The sequence below is a fragment of the Hipposideros armiger genome, unplaced genomic scaffold (assembly GCF_001890085.2).
Source record: "Hipposideros armiger isolate ML-2016 unplaced genomic scaffold, ASM189008v1 scaffold_175, whole genome shotgun sequence".
NCBI classification, from domain to species: Eukaryota; Metazoa; Chordata; class Mammalia; order Chiroptera; family Hipposideridae; genus Hipposideros; species Hipposideros armiger.
This window is the reverse complement of record NW_017731525.1, coordinates 1,304,023-1,323,763: the sequence shown is the minus strand read 5'-3', so window position 1 is coordinate 1,323,763 and position 19,741 is coordinate 1,304,023. Positions and strand designations below refer to the sequence as shown.

Genomic DNA, 19,741 nt, shown 5'->3' with positions numbered 1-19,741 from the left:
ACCTCGGTGGGCCTCCCTGACCAAGCAGCATTGTTGAGATCAAAATCACCAGCACGGAATTTCGTGAACCATCATTGGCACTGACGTTCTTGTAGAGCACTGTCACCATAAACTTTATGCAACTTTTCACAAGCTTGACACGCGTTCTTCCCTTTATGGAAGTAAAAGAGTAAAATATGGCAAAAATGCACAGTTTGGTTTTCCATTTTTAACTTGTTGTAAAATCTCCAAAACTCAACCAAATCGCTCAATTTTTTTTAGAATGAAACTAGAACTGTCAGCTGTCAAATGACATAACAATAACATAAATGCAAATGACTGTAGTACTTCCAAAAATGAAATAGTGCCGTCTGTTGCAAACATGCATCATGAGTTTTCCAACAACCTAATAAATACCTAATTTCATCACTCCCGAGTTCTACCTTCCACAAAACACTACAACACAAACACAATTCAGCCAAGTTCTTTGCCACTTTATAACAATGATCACCTTTGCTCTAGTTTCCAATAGCATGTTCTTCATTTCTGTCTGAGACCTCATCACGATGGCCTTTACCACTCATATGTCTACCAATATTCTGTTTAGGATTATTTAGATATTCTCTAAGAAGACAGGAGCTTTTTCTGCAGCACTCCTCTTTTCTTTCTCAGCTCTCACCAGAATCGCCTTTAAAAGTCCATTCATGACAATATAGACTTTCTGAGAATATGTCTCAAAACTCTTCCAGCCACTACCTAGTACCCAGTTCCAAAGCTGCTTCCACATTTTTATGTATTTGTTATACCAGCACTTCCGCTTGTCAGTACCAATTTCTGATTGAGTTAATTTGGGCTGCTATAACAAAGTACCATCGATTGGGTGGCTTATAAACCAAAGGAATTTATTTCTCACAGCCTGGCGCCTAGGAGTCCAAGATGAGGGTGCCAGCAGGGTCAGGTTCTGATGGGAACCCTCTTCTGGGTTGCAGACTACCATTGCCTCATTGTATCCTCACATGGTGGAAAGAGGACACGAGAGGTCTCTTTTCTAAGGGCACTAATCCCATTCATGAGGGCTCCACCCTCACGACCTAATCACCTTCCAAAGGCCCTACCTCCTAACACTATCATATTGGGGGGTAGGATTTCAACATAAGAATTTTGAGGGGACACAAACATTCAGTCCACTGCAAAGGGTTATCAATTTTAATAGAGTACTAATAAAACATTTCGTATTTTTCAAGTATTGCAGGTGATGAACCTCCTGCAAGCTGTGTGTTTAGTCAAGTTATGAACATGGCAGCATTCCTAGGTAAGAGGATAATAAAGATTGATTTATGTGCTTTGGTGCATTTTTATTTATTTTCAGTTCTCCCAAACCCATATCAAAAGCATGGTGGGCTTAGTTGATAATCTGGTATCATATCATGGCAATATGCTGAAACTAGCTTTTTGTTTTGAGGGTCTTTTTTCTCATAAATCCTTTTATGTTCACCCTGATTACCTTACAATTTTCTCTTCCCTTTACTATCTTTATCATTTCAGTATATTCTTGACTTTATTTCTTTCGCTGCATGAAATAATATATTTCACATACCACAAAATCCTGCATGAGAATGTAATATTGTACAACATGTTTGCTTTAAAAAGAAAGCCTTATTTATTCCTTCACTGGCAAAGATGAAAAATGCACAGGCTCTGTGATAAATATCAATGTGTGTACATATCGTTTTTAAATCTAAAGTTCAGCATTAACATTAGGGTGATGCTCTCTCCTGTGTCTCTCTCTCTCTCTCTCTCTCTCTCTCTCTCTCTCTATATATATATATATATATATATATATATATATATATATATATATCAAGTTGGCAAATGGAGATGAAAGTTAAATAAATAAAGAAAAGAAAACTTTTATACTCATGCCCAGCCCCAACTCACTTTTTCTTTATGACCCAAGACCCTCATTTAATATCCTGTCCCCTTTGTTCTGTGAGTGCTTCCATGACATGGTGGTCATCCAGGGATTGTGGGAACAAGCCATGCTCTCTATCCTTTTCCAGTCAGCCTTATATATCATTTCTTCAAGGCCAGGCCTCCCCAGTGTCTTTCAAAAGGTCAACCATCATCATTGCCATACTGTGGTGGATGGGCCAGTGACAACTACATTTTTCAGCAGTGATTTTCTGGAAGTGGTTCTTTTGAATGGTGAAACTCTCACTCCAAGTACTTAGAGATAAAGATAATGTTATTACTGAGGGAGTATTTGGTCTTTGTATCATCTGCTCCGCAAGAAGTGACCTTCTATTTCATCTATGTATAATCCCCTTCCTCCCCCGCCAAAAAAATTTCTACTCACTTTTAAGGTGTTCTTTTTAAATGTTTGCTATAGGAAAAGGGAAGACATGTAGATATTATTGGAAAATCAAGGGAGATGGTTGGTCCAACATGCAACACAGGCAGAATATTAGTTGGCTCAGAAGGTTCAAAAAGCGAGAAACGTGGAGAACGTTGCCTGTGAGGCCCAAGAGGCCTCTCCTGAACCTGTGAGTTTCAAGGAGAAGCATACTCGGAGGCTTCTCTGCAGTTAGTAAGATTGCTCCCTGGAGCTAACCTTTTCCTACCCAGGCTTCCCCAAAGCATATCCCATTCACCTAAGCAGGAAGTTTCTGGAAGGCATGGACTGCTATGCTGGCACTAAAGAACAGGCTAGACATACCATGATGCTGGGGTTACTTAATCTTCAGTGAAGCTCTTCTCTTCATGCCCTTGGCAGGCAGTATTTTCACGTCCCAGACATTCCCAAATTCTGAGAAGGATGTACGTTCAGCAGCTGGTGCACATGTGGGGCATCAGGGCCAGTCCGAGTCCCTTGGGTTTTGCCTTCAGCCTCAGAGGTGCCAAGAGCTTTATACTTGTTGCTTTTTCCTACTCTTGACACCACTCTTCTGAAACATCTAATAACTTTATTCATACGAAGGCATAAATGACTGCTAAGGAGGTATTTGTATTTAATAGAGCACAAAGCCCCGAGAGGGAATCTTAAATTGCAGGGTCAGGGACCTTTCCCAGGCCCTTTGCAATCACACCACGTAGGCCTGCAAGTTGGTAGCTACTCATGTGATCATCCCCACAGGGCCCAATAGTAATAATTAAAAGCAGTCATTTATATTCCGGGCACAACGCTAAGTGCTTTGCAACACTACCTCATCTTATCACGATACAGAGGAGGTTGCCCTTACGAAAAAGCTGTCACAAGCGGTCTGTCCTCCACTGGGCTTTAAAGAAGCCAAAGAACATGTTGGAAGCCACTTATTGTTTCCTTCAGGTCCTTAAGAAAAAAATATTTCCCAGTATTCTTTAGTGCATAATCTAAAAAATACCGGTTTGCACAACTCACAAATTTATCCAGTTATAAAGTTTACGATTAACTAATTATAAAAGCATTTCCAAAAACAAATGAAAACAAGTTGTCCTTTTCCAAATGACAATCGTCATCATCTTACACTCCAGTTCTTCCCTGTCCCACAAAGAAGCAATTAAGTTTTTACTAGCTTTCCTGCTCTAATGTGTTGCAGCATCTTTTGTTTATTCTTTATTATCTTTCATCATTCTCAGTGCCATCTGGTAGACACAAAACTGATTAAGATTAGTGTTCAGTGGGAGTAAACTACCAATTATTTATTTATCAACTCTGGAGTGAGTCAGTTTACTGATGATTCTTGCTCTGAACTGTGGATGCTTTGCTCTCCCCAGGTCCATCCTGTTCGACCTCAGACTATTACTTTAGACAACATAACTGACTTTAAGAAACAACCTGCACTGCCTATAAGTCACTGCTTTTTGGCATCTGTGTAGATTGTAATTCACAACCTACACATGAGTCAGTGTAGCATTTATTAAAATTAATTACCAAAGGTCTTTTATCTTTTTGACAGGTTAATTGAAGATCAAATGCTCAATTATTTTCTTTACAGAATTAGTTATGCTGTTTGTCGCAAATGCACACTTTATTTCTCCTGGGAGGATGAGGGGAGACCTAAGACAAATTTCTTGAAGGGAATATTGTTTTCTGCCCTGGAGAGGTTGCGAGGATAAAACTAATAGCTGAATGATTTCAGTCACCTAACAGCTGCTGCTCTCCCTCCTTCAGCCAAAACATATTGATTATTGTATTCTGCTGCAGCCAGAAATAGGAATTATTGATGCACAAACAATAAACGGAAACAAAACAAAAGAGAATTTTGCCAGGCACCAGTTTAGAACTGCAATTAAGAGCTATTTTGAATTTGAACTTTAAAAACCCAATCAGCCTCAAAGTAAAAAATTTGATAAAGAAATAAGCCATTATTTTAATATTTGTGTTCTCTTAAAATAGGTAAATAGGGGACACCTACAGAGCAACGAACTATTCTAAACATCAAAAACAACAGGAGGATGGGTTTTAAAATTAAACATCTTTTCTAAAGCTGTTAATAAAATCTAAAATTTTTAATGAAACTAAAAATTATACCTGTTGATCAAAACATTAATGTGGCAAAAATTGGTTAGCGTATAGAAAGATAGCTTTGAAATTACCCTACTGCTCAGAAGTCTTTTTCAAGACTGTATAATTAAACCACTGCTTGGTTGAAAATGGACCTCGTAACAGATAATCTGAATCTGCCTCCATTTAAACCTAACTGCTAATAAAACTGTTAAAGGACCAGAATATTTATTATTTCCACCACCCTAAAAACTCAACTAGAATCTATTTTAAAAGGAAAGTATGCCTAGTCTGAGCTGATTAATAATGGAGTTAATAGATTAAAATGGCAAAGTGTGGTGTTTAGAATGCAGTTCTGGAAGTTCAGAGTTCCTTGAAACAGATTTGAAATAGGTTTCTGTTTCCTGCTTCATTTCATCATCTGTTCATGATAAATTATTTTTTTTCCATCCCTATTACAAATGGGAAGGCTAGCAATGCTGGGACCAAGAGAATGACACATGTCCAGTTTTTATTGGAGAAACATGGATAATGCAGAGAATGGCCATCAAATCTATTCTCCTGGACATAACGGGGGGAAGTGATCAGATGGATCAATGTCAAGAGCCATTTCAGTGTCTGCTTCAGCAGCAGTTTAGCGCTTAGGCCAAAGTTCCAGCACTATCCTATCCCTCCAAACTACAGGACAACCAGAGTTCCCAGAGTAACACTTTCACTAGTCATTTTTAGAAGAAATGATATGTGCTGTCTTGGTAGTTTGTTATTATGCCCTGACTAATGTACATACACAGCTAGTTAGCATGTGTTTCCCATGGTGCCCTGCGTTGAGGTTTCTGGTTTTCATCTAATGGCTTCTGAACTGATGATCACTTTGTATCAGAGTGCTTATGTTCAAGTTCTCCTCTCCCCACTTCCTCCTCCTATTCTCATCCTATTCTATCCTAAAAATCCGTAAGTTGTGGTGATTTTTCTATCTACCCAATCTAGGCCTAGGGTAGTTTTTGTCATTTTTAGTAGACTTCTGATATATTATTATAATTCCTAACTAGGTTCCTCAAACCAGTAGGATGGGAAACTGTTGTCAACTCAAGTATAATTTAGTAATTTTATGATCAGTAGTGGGCCTTAACTGAAACATAAATATACTAAAAGCTAAATCAGAACTGAACTATTTGTGATTTCATAAGTTGTGGCTTACTTCTATTTTGTTTCCAAATCTAAATATTAACCAAGTTCTTTACCACTCTTTAATCAGAGGTACTTAGAACTGAATGTCAACTCACTGAGCCTATCCTCATAGCTTGAAACTATGAAGTTCAACATACTTGGGAAATACAAATTTATGGATGGGTTTTCTTTAATAATGGCTACTAATAATGGCCTATGATCAAGGTAAAGCCTTTAGCAAATAATTACCTACTTAATTGCTGCATAAATAGGGTAGTTCTTGAATTTCTAATTGTCTTCCCTGCTAAACCGTAATGTCAAAATAAATTGTCTTAGGAAGTAATAAGTGCATTTCCTTTTATGTAGATATAATTTATATTAATTGCAAGTGCCTTTTTTTATCACTTGTAAACTAATACCTCTCAGCTTTTTGTATAAATATGAAAATATCCCTTTACTAAGCAGTTAATAAAAGGGGACTTGGGCCAACCGAGTGGTGCGCTGGTTAAGAGCTGGCTTGGGACGCCAGAGGGCCCCGGTTCAGATCCCACATATGAGGGCCAGTGACACTGCCCTCTACAGCTAAGATGCTGAACAACAGCTCAACCTGGAGCTGGGTTGCCATGAGTCACCGGTGGTGGCATAGGTTGCCATGGGCTACTGTGTGTAGCCAGCAGCCAGCGTGAGTGGCCAGCAGCCGCAGTGAGCAGCTGTCCAGAAGCCGGCGACTGATCTGCCTCACCTGGGAAGAGCACAATGATGGTGCCAACTTGGGCCAGTGAAGCAACGTCCTCCACAACTAGACTGAAGAACAAAACGACAGTAACTTGTCTGTTCCACTTCCCCCAATTCCCCAGCGTTGTTCCCACCCCCCAATTCCCCAATAAAAATCTTTAAAAAAAAAAAAGGGATTCTTAAGATTAGTGGCTTGAGTATAGACCATCCTCAAAGTTACTGTTAGAAGTCAGATTTCAAGTGTAATCTTCATTCTCTCTTCAGGTTCACTGATGACAATTTACTTCAAAAATAGGGTGGGTTTTTTTATTATTATTTCATTGGGGAATCGAGGGAGAGGAACAGTGTTGGGGCATTGGGGAAGGGGAACAGCCAAGTTGTCCTTCAATCTTAGTTGTGGAGGGCTCAGCAAACTCAGCTCTCAGTCCAGTCGCGCCGCTCAGCTCAAGGTGCTATGTTCAATTAGTTGCGGGTCAATGTAGCCACCATCCCATGAGGGAATAGTACCGGCAGCCTTGTTGTTAAAAGCATCGCTCTATCCCCTGAGCCATCTGGGCAGCAGCTCAGCTCAAGGTGCCAAGTTCAGTCTTTAGTTGTGAGCGGACGTAGCCCACCATCTCAAACAGGCAACCTTGTTGTTAGGAGCATGTGCTCTCACCAGCTGAGACATCCTGCCACCTGTTGGCAGCTCAACTGCAGCTCAGCTCGGGCACAGCTCACTGGCCCATGTGGGAATCGAACCGGCGACCTTGTTGCTCAGAGCTCATACTCTTGAGCAAGCTCTTACCAACTGAGCCATTTGGCTGGCCCTGGGTGGTGTTTTAAAATAAGTAACATCATTTGGAAGAACTAAGCTTTCTTAATATAATCAGTATAATGTTTAATACATACCAGACCCCCAAATCTGCTATGTTAGAAATCCAGATTTCATAATTTGGTTACTGGCACTGCTCTAATTTGAATTAACTATCATTGTCCTTTGACAATGAACGCCTCTAGGTGGAAATCAGAGGGAAGTGGGAGTAAACCAGTAATGAGGGGATGTGTGCACACGTGCCTTTTCCTTCCTACTCCCAGGAATGATTTCTGGCACAGGGACCAGTAGGTTTGTGGAGATGTGTAACCCTGTCTTCCCTGTGTTTTCCTGCCCTGTCGGTGCTAACACTGTTCTAAACTACAGGATGATTGAATTTCCGTGCCATGAACTGTCTTCATCCCCAATTTATTCGTTGTGTGTCAAGCCTCTGCAGTATTCTCCTAAGCCAGCCTGCCCTGTGCTGACCTTGTTTTTGAAAACTCTGAGAACAACACTATTAACAGTTCTATCATCCTCCTAATCACTCACATAACAGATAGCACCGCTGCTTCAACTCCTCTTGGCTTCCCCCAAGTTAGATATAATAAAACATCTACATAATCATAAGCATCTCATGAAAAATTTCTTTTAAAAATTGTCTGTTGTTTCAGAGGTTTAAAAATGCACTGTGGTGAAAAGTTTAACTTTGTACACTGTGGCTTTAGAACTCTGCCTCATAGTCTGAGTGTGTGATTTAAACTTTTTAATTTTAACATTTTGTTTTATTCTCAGCTCTTGTGGTAGCTGTTCTTCGCTTCATACAACTGAAACCAAAGGTTTTAAATCCGTGGCTGAATATTAGTGGATTGGTGGCACTGTGTCTGGCTTCCTTTGGAATGACCTTACTTGGTAATTTTCAGGTACTTCATTTGGCCTTTTTCACCTCCATCGCACACCTCACCTATATGATTATCATAGCTACTGAGGGGTAGTCACTGTGTGGCCCATATAATTCTGCACGAATCTTAAAAGAAACTGCTAATAGTAGTTCCTAATATGCACAAGTTCTCCAAAAGTCAACCCTTTATGGTTTCTCAGCCTGGTCTACCTAAGTTCACATTATACACCAGGGTGCTCACTACGCACTGGAAATAAAGCATTGTTATTAGGAAAATTAGCTACTGAAAGTAGCTACTATATTTTCTACAAAGGATTTCAAAGCGCTTTACACTTTTTTTTGTAACAAATTGTATCTTAGTGTACCCTTCTAGAAAACTAATAGAATCATTGCCTTTCTAAAATTAAACAATGAGTATCCTTTCTGCATGAAAGCTTGCTTTTCAGATTAGCAAGCTCATATGGGAGTCAAGTTTGAAAGGTCAGAATTTCTGTAGAACACCTATGACTTGTGTAAGGATAATACACTAACTCTTCTTCCCAGAAATGTAGAAGCCCAAGGTCACAACACTGAAGAATAATTTCTCTTGCCAATACCATCACCACCTCCTAACCTGAATGACTTCATTTGTAAAATAGACAAGGAGAACCCTGCACTGTTACAGTAGCTGTCTGATTTTCCTGCCTCCCTTTCCTCCCCAGCATCATTCTAGACTATGCTATATACCACTGCTAGAAACTTCCTTCTTGCAATCAAACACTGATCCTCACCAATCTCTCCCTTCTACTGAGTGAAATCCAAATGGCATAGACATTCAAGACAATATAAGGGCCGGCCGAGAGCCTCAGTTGGTTAAGAGCTCGCTCAAGAGTTTGAGCTCTGAGCAACAGTGGTTCGAGTCCCGGACCAAGCTGAACAGCCACTGAGCTGCCAACAGGTGGTAGGATGGCTCAGCTTAAAAAAAAATATGATAGTGGATTTTCTAAGACTGCCTCTTGTCCTGATAATAAGATCCTCAGTCCTGATAATTCATTAAACCAGGCTAACTCATTCCCCTGCACTTCCCCTGGCACATAGTAGCAACTCAATAAGTATTTTTGACTTCATGGGTCGTTTGATAGGCAATCCCACCAATTCCTCTTAACTATTCTAGGTCTCATCCCATATCAAGATAGACAACAAGAAAGCAGCAATTATAAAACATATTGACTAGGACAATGAATTACCAAGAGAATATTTGAGAGTTTATCCTGTTAAACTCTGAAATGGTAGCATTTTTATCGAGATTTTGGTGGGAGTCTTTCCCTCACTTTCCTGTCTGTGCTGCAGGTACTGACATGTTGTGAAGTGCTCAAGAACTATCATTTCTCTCAATCAGAACTTGGCTGGAAGTTACTGAGTAGATGTTTTGCTTTTTACTAACGTCCTAGGAAAAACCCAGAGATTGGGTTGTTTTGGTGAACCACAAATAGTCAAAGCCATGAATGATGACACTACGTATGATGAACAGTCACTGGAATATCTACAGAGAATACACAGGAAACAAATAACAGAGTAGTTGCCTGTGGAAAACCAGGTGGCTAGTATTACGAGACAGACTTTTCAATCTATATTCTTTTTATAATTTTCGAGTTTGAAACATGTAACTATATTATCTATTTTTAAAATTAGGTTAAAAATAATAAATGAATAGAATTTAGTTTAGAAAACCAATTTTCTACAAATAAAATTTGATTTGAGGAATCATTATTTAAGTTTTGAAAATATGTCTTTTGAACTATGAGAGAAAAAAGTGACTACTTCCAAAGAAGAGGGAAAAAAAATCCTACAAAAACAAATAGAAAAAATTGTAAAAGGAAATATTGATTTGATACAACCACTATTCAAAGCAGTGTCAAACAATGAAACATCTAAAGGCAATTGCAATTAAAAAAATTTTTTTTCACCATGTTTTAAAAGCCATGTCTTCAAAATAGATTTTTGTATATGTCTATTTTAAAATATATATAATTACTAAAGGTGTTTTAAGTGACAAAATTTTAGAATCGGGGCTGGCCGAATGGCTCATTGATTAAGAGTTGGCTTGGGAGTGTGAGCTCTGAGCAGCAGGGCCACTGGTCGGATCCCACATGGGCCAGTGACACTGCGCCCTCTACAGCTAAGATGGTGAACAACAGCTCGACCTGGAGCTGGGCTGCTGTGAGTCGCCGTCAACAGTGTAGGCTGCAGTGAGGCTGTAGTGGGCTGCCGTGAGCTACCATGAGTGGCCAGCAGCCAGCATGAGTGGCCGGCAGCTGGCATGAGCTGCTGTGAGCTGCCGTGAGTGACCGTCCAATGGCCGGCAACCGATCTGCCTCAGCCGGGAAGAGCGCAATGATCACAACACCAACATGGGCCAGTGAAGTGACGTCCTCCAAAACTAGACTGAAGAACCAAAGGACAGCAACTTGTCTGTTCCCCTTCCTCGATTCCCCAATGCTGTTGCCCTCTCCCAATTCCCCAATAAAATCTTTTTTTTTTAAATTTAAAATAGTACATAATGATTTGGGGAGTTTACATCTCTAACCTCCAATTGAAATACCCAATTGGGTCTCCTTTGACCCATAACTCTATAAATGCCATGAGCAGAAGTCTTCAAACACTGTTGTGCTTAATGGGTCTACAGATATGACAAAAGCTCATAGGCAGCAGTTTTATTATAAAAGCTCATAGGCAGCAGTTTTATTATAATAAGAAAATAAAACAAAATCCCATTAATAATGAATTGGTCATACTACCGAGACAGGCCAGTTTTGTAGGAGTAAAGAACAACCCAAGTGTTATTAATTGTCTATGCCAGTAAAATCTTGACTTGCTTAGAACTGGTCTTCCTCAATCAGTAAATACACAGCCAGATCCCAGATCTCATCTTAGTCTGGAAAACAAAGTTTGGGGTGTATGATTATAGAAACTTTGACATTTCTCTTTTGTGTAACATTTCTGTTTTTTTCTTTGACTTTTCCACAAAGCTTTTCTGGAAAATAAATTCAAGAAATAGATCATGACTGCCTGTATGGTTTTTCAAAACAAATGTTTTGAGGTTTGAGGGTACTATTTATTTCCCTTCTTCTCTTCAGAGTTCAAACCAACTGAGGAGAACTGACTGACACAAGGAGCCAGTGGATATGAAGGACTCTAACTTTGTAAAGTCTATCATCCCATTATTGGGATATCACTTCACCTATTTTTTTCTCCCTCACATATTCCATTGGCTTTTGTCTTTTCTAAGTGGGCCTCCACAGGTCACCATCTGTTCATTCCTTAGCTCACGAATGATGAGGAAATCCATAATGTCGGAACCTCCTTGACCTTTGGATTTGGCACATTGACCTGCTGGATCCAGGCTGCATTGACTCTCAGAGTCAACATTAAGAATGAAGGACGGAAAGTTGGAATTCCACGCGTTATTCTCTCGGCATCTATCACTCTCTGCGTAGTCCTCTGTATCCTTTGAATGTGAAAAGGTTCTTTGCCAGTGAGATTAGAACACAGATAGCTTGTCTGTGTAGAAGATTAGAAAATTGACCTTTCCCAATTGGTTAGGATAGACTGTCAGATCATCTCCAAATCTTAGACAAAATAGAAAAGTAAATGGGTATATAAACAAAAACTCTCAGACTTATTTTTATACCAAAGAAAAAATGGAGAACTGAAAATAAGACAAGCTCTGCCATCTTAAGATTGTTTTAATCTGTAGAAGTGGTGTCATGTATTTCCTTATATAATAATATAAAAGTTTACTTACTAATAATGTAAGTTTCCCTTTATGAAAAACATAGAATGCATAACCAAGATTTTTTATGATTTTTTTCCCTCCATCCTAAAATTTCTTTTTTCATTTGTGATTTTATTAATGGTCCTGTTATTTCATTTAATTTACTAGCTGTAAAATGAATTTCCAAGGACAAATACATTTATATCTTTGAGGAAAATACACTTTTCTGGGAAACAAAATCAAGAATTAGGTTACCGCCATATATATAGTTGTCCTAACCAAATATTTTAGAGGTTTTGAGGTGCTCTTTCTTTCCCTTCCTCCCTAAGGATTTAAACCAATGGAGAACACAAGGAGCCAGATGGGGATGAAGAAATCAGCCTTTATTCCTGGTAAATTTGGAAAGGAAAATTCCGCAGGCATCTTACCTCACACCCTGGAAATCAACTTATCCACCCAGTAACAAATAGAGAAACCAGGGAAAGGAAGAGGAGAGTGCTTCTCTCAGCTTAACCCTTAACACAGCGGTTCTCAACCTTCCTAATGCCGTGTCCCCTTAATACAGTTCCTCATGTTGTGGTGACCCCCAACCATAAAATTATTTTCGTTGCTACTCTATAACTGTAATTTTGCTACTGTTATGAATCGTAATGTAAGTATCTTTTTGTTTTCTGATGGTCTTAGGCGACCCCTGTGAAAGGGTCGTTCAACTCCCAAAGGGGTCACAACCCACAGGTTGAGAACCGCTGCCTTAACAGATCCCAGAGAGAGAGGTAGTCTAGGATGGAGCACAGTGACTCCATCTACTGGTGGCATGGCCCAATGGAAGATGACCAATTCCATTCTCACCAATCAGATTGCTCATTTGTTCTGTGGGGCGGAGTGATTGTAAATGTTCACTCCCATAGGTTCTCCTCAGGAAACCAGAGAAGATGGGAATAAGGTTCCTAGGTGGTAGACTGTGTAGCTAACACAGTTACACATCTTCAATCTCCTAACAACCAATATTTATTAGGCACTTATATGTGCGAGGCATTATCCTAAGTCCTTCAGATGTATCAACTTCCTTAATCTTCACTTAACAGATAAGAATAGGGAAGAACAAAGATTAATTTACCCAAGATCGCACACAATATGTGATTTAAATCAGTACCTTGATTTAAACTCAGGCTCAGTTCTTACACTCTTAACCAATACATGTATTATCTTGGAGAACATGGCTTTAAAATATGAAAAGATTTAGCGTTCATAGATGGTCTCTAGTTTAGTGGAGTATGTGGAGTCTGTTATTTCTTCTTCCATCACAAACTGCCATTCAATCATTTTACTTTTTTTCAAGTTCTGCAGTCACATTAGAGGACATTTAAGAACTTGAAAATCAAGCCAAAAGACATTCTTATTGCTAGTAACCTGATAAAATATTTGAGTGAAAAGGTCAGAACTCTGCCAGTGTGAGATTGGGGAGTTAATGGGAAGATTCATCCCTTCCCCATTAACTTAGGTAATATTGATTTGGCAATATTTTGAATCCTCAGTCAGAAGAGTATGTACAGACTTCAAATTATTCTGAGTTTTGAGCTTATACCAAGCGATTCTGCCATTTTATTTCTGAACACATGGAACCGTTTCTTTTTCCCAGGTGAATGGATCCAGAGGGCAACGTTTGGCCGAAATAGGTTAACATACTCTCTGAAAATTTCCCAAGATTTTAAGTCTAAGTTCTGGAGATAGAACTAATTCTAAGAGGACATTTTTGATTTTTCTAAATAAATGTATTTAGTCCTTAGCCTCTTTGTCTTTCACTACAGCATGCTATGAACCTTTCCCAACACACACACACTCCATATATATTAAGACATAGGTGTCTTATCTGTTTGTTTTTTTAATTGAATATTTTCATTTGGGCACAAGTTTAAGTGTGACACCAGGAATGAAACTGCCTATATGGTATTGTCTGAAAGACGATAGTGAAAACTAGAGAGAAGTGGAAGAGGGACCACTTAAGACATTATTGTAACACTGCAGAGATAAATGCAGCTTATATGGAAGTATTTAGCAATCCGATGTGTTCAAAATTGTTTCTGCAGATAGAATGATGACTATGAATCCGTAGTCATTTGCAGTGATTTTTAAAAAGATAACTTTACTTTTCTGGCCAAGTACTTACTTTGGAATTGTTATCCTCTTGCTAATCTCAGTTTATTAGGCGGCCATATAATGGTTGAATGTATGGCCTGGGAGTCAGAGTGCTTGAATTTGAATCCCAGCTCCACCAATTAACACCTGTATGACTGCAGGCAAGTAGCTTACCCATTCAGCCTGTTTATTTTTAAATGAACTGATGATGATAACAGGACTTTTCCACGAAAGCACCTATTAATAGAAACATGTTGCACAAAGTAAGAGTTAGATAATGTTACCTAGTGTTCATGTAGATGTTTGTCCTCAGCAAATTCTGTCAAGCTAACTCATGCTAGTGAGGGGAAGGGCCCAGTTTTTCCTGTAACCTGTCACTTTCTAGTTTTATGTAATATGGCTGATGGCTCTTTCCTTGACTGCTTCTCCCAGACTTCATCCTCATGGCCCAAGGCATCCACATGTATGCAGCCCGGGTCCAGTGGGGGCTGGTCATGTGCTTCCTGTCTTACTTTGGCACCTTTGCTGTGGAGTTCCGGCATTACCGTTACGAGATTGTTTGTTCCGAGTACCAGGAGAATTTCTTAAGCTTCTCAGAAACCCTGTCCGAAGCTTCTGAATATCAAACTGACCAGGTGTAACCCATCAGTTTTTCCTTGCTGGTGAGGTGGGTGTGAATAGTGGGGGAGGGGCCAGGAGGACACACTCACAGGACTTGACACATAACCTCATGACACATTTTACACACACACACACACACACACACACACACACACACACACACACACACACACATTCACACACACGTTCATGGACACATTTGCCAAATGAGCTTTTCAGGGTATTATTTCTTTAACAAAAAAGCACAAGCCTTTATGTGTCAAAATACCCCGTTACACTGAAAATATATGCACGACAGAGCAAGAAGCTTGTGCACGATCACCTTTTTCCCTGTCTCCCAACACTTCCTGCTCTTCTCATTCTCTTCACATATTTCAGACATCGTGATCACCCTACTATAGGGTAGGGCAGGCCAAATGTAACATGGGAATAATGTCAATTCCCGAAGTTGCCTTCAGATCCAAAGGGCTTGAAACCAGCTCATGAGGAAGTTCTGAATCTGGCACTAACACTCTTGAATGTATAGAGTCTCATCTAATCGGATGGAAACTGAATAGAGATGTGACCCTGTGTAAACTGTGGAAAGGCATGGGATCAAGGATAGAACTTTCCCACAAAAACTCCATCATTGTTCAGTGGTTGGCTGTGAGGATTCAGTGAAAGGAATACGCTACAAACTGTGAGGGTGAAGCACCCCATGGTGATTTGGACTTTACTGTGACTGAGAAGTACTTCTAAATGTGAATATTTGTAGGGACACCGTCTACGAGGCATGGAACAAGATGAAGCAGCGAGGGTGCAATTTCGTTTTTGCTTTTATAGTATGCTATGTATAGTTTTCGTTTTATATTTCATGGCTTGCCTTCTTTTTTTCAGTAACTACTTAAGGGTTTCTCAAGGCTTCATGGACCAAGATAGAGGCCAAATGCAAGAGATGAGCTTGTTTTGGGTTCAACCCTGATAAAAGGAAAAACAAAAAGGTGGCCTGCAGGCTTAATTTGCTGCTTTTATGTTTCAAGCTAAGAAAATGTTCACAGAAAAGCACAAAGAAACATGTGGAGGTAATAAATGAGCTCCCGCTGGACATTTATAAAAGACAGGAGTTTTAGAGCATCTTGTTACAAGTCCAGATCAGGGGAGAGTTTCTTAATATGTATTGATAGCTCAAATTTAGTATTTTGGGGAGGTTAAGGGGTTTTCATATTTGGAATTTGTAGAAGCCAATTAAAGAATTACCGTTTCCCCTCAAAAAAATGGGCACAGCTGTCCCCGACTGCCTAACACGTAGTTGCCACCAGCTAAGAGTTTGGAACTCAAACAGTAGGCCTGGGCTTTTGAGGCTGTGCTTTATAAAGAAGAACAGAATTCTATATTCAGCATGTGTTGGAGTAGGCCAAGTTGACAGACCCTCTTGTGAGTGCACTTTGTTTCAAGAAATCCCCACATTTACTTTATAGGGACTGGGATTTCATGAACTGTAATGTGAAAAACATTGTTTTTAAATTCAACCCAAACTCAGCTTCTTGGGGTGGGGTGTGGGGTCAAACTCAGCTTCTTGGGTGGGTGGGGGTATGGGGGGGTCAATGACTTTTCATCTCTGTGTTTATCTCCACCTCCTAGCACAGTGCCTGGCACATAATAGGTGCTCAACAAATGTCTGTTGAATAGAATTGTTGGTAATTTAAGAGTAGGAAAAAGGAGTATCAAGAAAGACTAAAAGACGAGTGAGAGAGAATAGAAGATGATTATTTTAAGGAAGACAGGAATGGAAAAAAATGAGTAAGGGTCATATGGAAGAGTGAGAATACTTATAATTGATAAGTAAAATGTGAGGAAAGAAATCAAGCAGAGAGTATTCTATTAAAAAGGCATCTTACTGTAAATAATCTAAGGTGACATTTATTATTTTGGAATACTGCTTTTGGGTTTTGTTTTTTTTCATTTTTATATTTTAAAAATTTTATCAGAGAACAAACATTTATGAACTTTTCTTTTACTCGACACGATCCAAATTAAACAGCTTTTGGTGATGCACTGTACACTTTTTAAAGAGCATATCTAATGGCACATTTTAGCAGAATCAAGCAATGAGTGGCATTATTCATTAGGCTCTGACCACTAAATAAAATTCTTTTATTCAGAATTGTGATTTGTCTCTTACATTAACATCTCTAATATAGAAGCATGTGTAAACTCAATGAGACGTTATGTTGAAATGAACTTCAGTGTTATGTTGGTAACATACTTCTAGGGTGTTTTCCTACATCAAAAACCAATTCTGTGATTCTCTTGATACCAACTGGATGTCCTACAATTCAGTTCAATTCTGACACTAACTACTCAGAGTTATTGTCAGACCTCACAGGTTTAAGGGAGTCCCACAAGACTGCTTTCACTTCAATTGCCAGCTGCAAGTATTGGGGCCCAGGTTACCCACACTACTGTTCAACTTGGCTATAAAATTGGGAGTTCCCACAACTCCCTTCCCTTTCAAGTTCGGTAATTTGTTAGAGCACAGAACTCAATAAAACATTTTACTTCCATTTGCCTGTTTATTATAAGGATATAACTCAAGAACAACCAAATGGAAGCAATATGTAGGGCAAGGAAGGGCAGGGGTATGCCATCCTCCCAGCATTTTGATGTGTTCACCAACCCAGAAACTCTGAATCTGTTCAAGAGTTTAATAGAGCTCAATCTCCAGCACCCTCCCCCACCCACTTCCTGGAGGTAGGTCAGGAGGTCTAATCAGGAGGTCATTGGGTTGACCAGCTTCATCCTAAGGCTATCTATAATAGAAGCCCCACCCTAAGGGACCTCATTAGCATAAACTCAGGGGCTCATTAAGAATAACAAAATACACTCCTACCACTCAGAAAATTCCAAGAGTTTTGGCAGCTCTGTAGCAGGAAGCGAGAACAAAGACCAAATAATTTTTGTAGTATACCACACATAAAAATAAAGATCTAGATAACAGAACCTTCTAGGAGTTAAGAACAACAGCCTTCTTCTAAGAGGCCAAGCCCAGGGCATCTGCATTTGGAATGAGCGGCCCGGAGGATCTAATGCAGATAGCCTAGGGAACAGTGTCTGAAATACACTCAACTACATTTTCGGTAGTCCAGCTAAATCCAAGAAGCAAAGTTCTCCTCCTGGTTAAGAGAGAAATATATATATTTTTTAAAGGTTAATATTTTTAAGGTTCAATCGTTTTTTTATTTAATGGAGAACTGACAGTGAGGTAAAGTTTTGTTACCTGTGTTCTTTACTGGGTTGTTGTTTTTTCCTGTTTTGTTTTGTTTTGCTTTTTGCCTGCCCCTCATATGGGAAAGTAAAAGCTTTGCATCCTGAAATTTGCAATCTATCGCTCATTCATAATGGCACTGGAACACCAGTTTATTTTTGTCCTTAGGCATTGTGTCAGGATAGGTTGCATTCTGCCATCCCAAGATAAAGCTAATAAAATTAAAGTTCATTTCTCATACTAGATGTGTATCCAGGGTTAGCAAGGGGGCTCTGCTCATTGCTATGACTCAGACCCTGACTGGTAGAGGCATCTCAACACATGCCTCCACCATGGCTGACGACCAAGGAAATGTGGCAGACTGTTCACTCATTATTAAAGCTTGTGCTGGGAAGGGACAAACACCACTTTGGCTACATTTCATTGGCTAGGGCAAATCAGATGGCCAGATCTGAGAGTGGCACTCCTACCATGTGCTCAGAATGGGTGAGACATTTGTGAACACCCGAGCGACCACCACAGGCTTCACGTTAAGTTTTTCGGATGTCTTCGGATGTCTTTGGTCATTGCCATTCCTTCGAAGCGGGAGTTCCAAAGAATCGGTAAAACACCCATCATCATACAGCAACAGAGGAAGGGGGTTACCTATGAGGTGGGGAGAGAGCACCAAATTACAAGTAGGAAGAACAATTCAAATAATAATTAAATGAGGGAAATGCAATCCCACTGAGCCTGAGGACTCTGGGCCACATCTAAAATGTGTTATATTCCTCAAAGTAGCGGGAACCAAAAGTTTGGGGGAAGAGAATTCCTCATATAAAATAAGTTGATGTTCATAATTCTCAGCTCCATATCAGTTCAGATTGCCTACTAACACTCCTCAAAGTGAGGGTTCCAGGAAACAGCAAATATCCAAATTGTGACATCCAAAGAAGGGAGTATGGGTGAGGCTAGGTCCCTCACTGGAAAAGCAAAGCTCTTTTTATTAGCATAAAATATGCTTTTATTTCTTCTATCTTTAAAAGAGAAAGTCCCTATTTGCTATTTCCCATCCTTCTCTCCTAATTCTCTCTTGAACCCATTCCAGTCATGCTCTTGTTCCTACCACTTCACGGAAACTGTGTTACTCAAGCTCTCCAAAGACTTTGTAATGTTACAGTGGTTAGTTCTTTTATTACCCTACCTAGGCACATAAGCAACACTTCACAATTGATCACCCCCTCCCCACCTCCCTGCTTAAAATATGTTCTCTACTTGGCTTCCAGAACATCCTGCCCTCTTAATTTGCATCCAGCTTCACTGTCTGCTCCTCAGTCTTCCTGACATCCTAATATTGGAGTGCCCAATGACTCAACACTTGGAACTCCTCCTTGCTATCTACACTCACTCTCTTGGTGACCTCAGCCAGTCTTCCAGTTTTAAATATTGCCATATGCTGACCTCTCCCAACTTCTCCAGCTCAGACCTCTATCCTAAATGCCAGACCTGTATATTCAACTACCTATCTCCACTTGAAGGGCATCTCAAGTTTAACACATCCTGACCTATCCCTATAAACTCATTCCTCCCAGTCTTCCCATCTAAGTTAATTACAACTCATCTTTCAGTTGCTCAGACTGAAACCTTCCAGTAATATTTATCTCTTCTTTCTTTCACACACCGTATTTGTCAGCAAATCCGGTTTGCTCTATCTTCAAATTATACTAGAATTTGTCCACTGCTACCACCTGGTCCAAACCATGTGCATCTCTCCTGGACTTTTATAATAGCCTACATAAACTGGTCTCTCTGCTTCCACTATTTGCTTCCTTCAGACTGTCCTCAACACAGAAGTCAAAATGATCTTGTAAAAAGCTAAATTACATTATCACTCCCCTGCTTAAAACTAATGGCTTCTCTTGCACTCAGCCTAAAAACTCCAATCACTG

The 19,741-nt window shown here is 39.7% G+C and overlaps 1 protein-coding gene across 1 annotated transcript in view; it reads left to right on the top strand.

Moving 5' to 3' along the window:
- The window catches only part of TMEM150C (transmembrane protein 150C), a 71,131-nt gene extending 54,419 nt beyond the window's left edge, over positions 1-16,712 (top strand). The window contains exons 5-8 of the mRNA XM_019652205.1: positions 1,224-1,291; positions 7,953-8,080; positions 11,363-11,540; positions 14,381-16,712. Coding sequence (XP_019507750.1) covers positions 1,224-1,291; positions 7,953-8,080; positions 11,363-11,540; positions 14,381-14,589 — 583 coding nt within the window. The 3' untranslated portion in view covers positions 14,590-16,712. The remainder of the gene's footprint in view (positions 1-1,223; positions 1,292-7,952; positions 8,081-11,362; positions 11,541-14,380) is intronic.
- Positions 16,713-19,741: the final 3,029 nt, after the last annotated feature.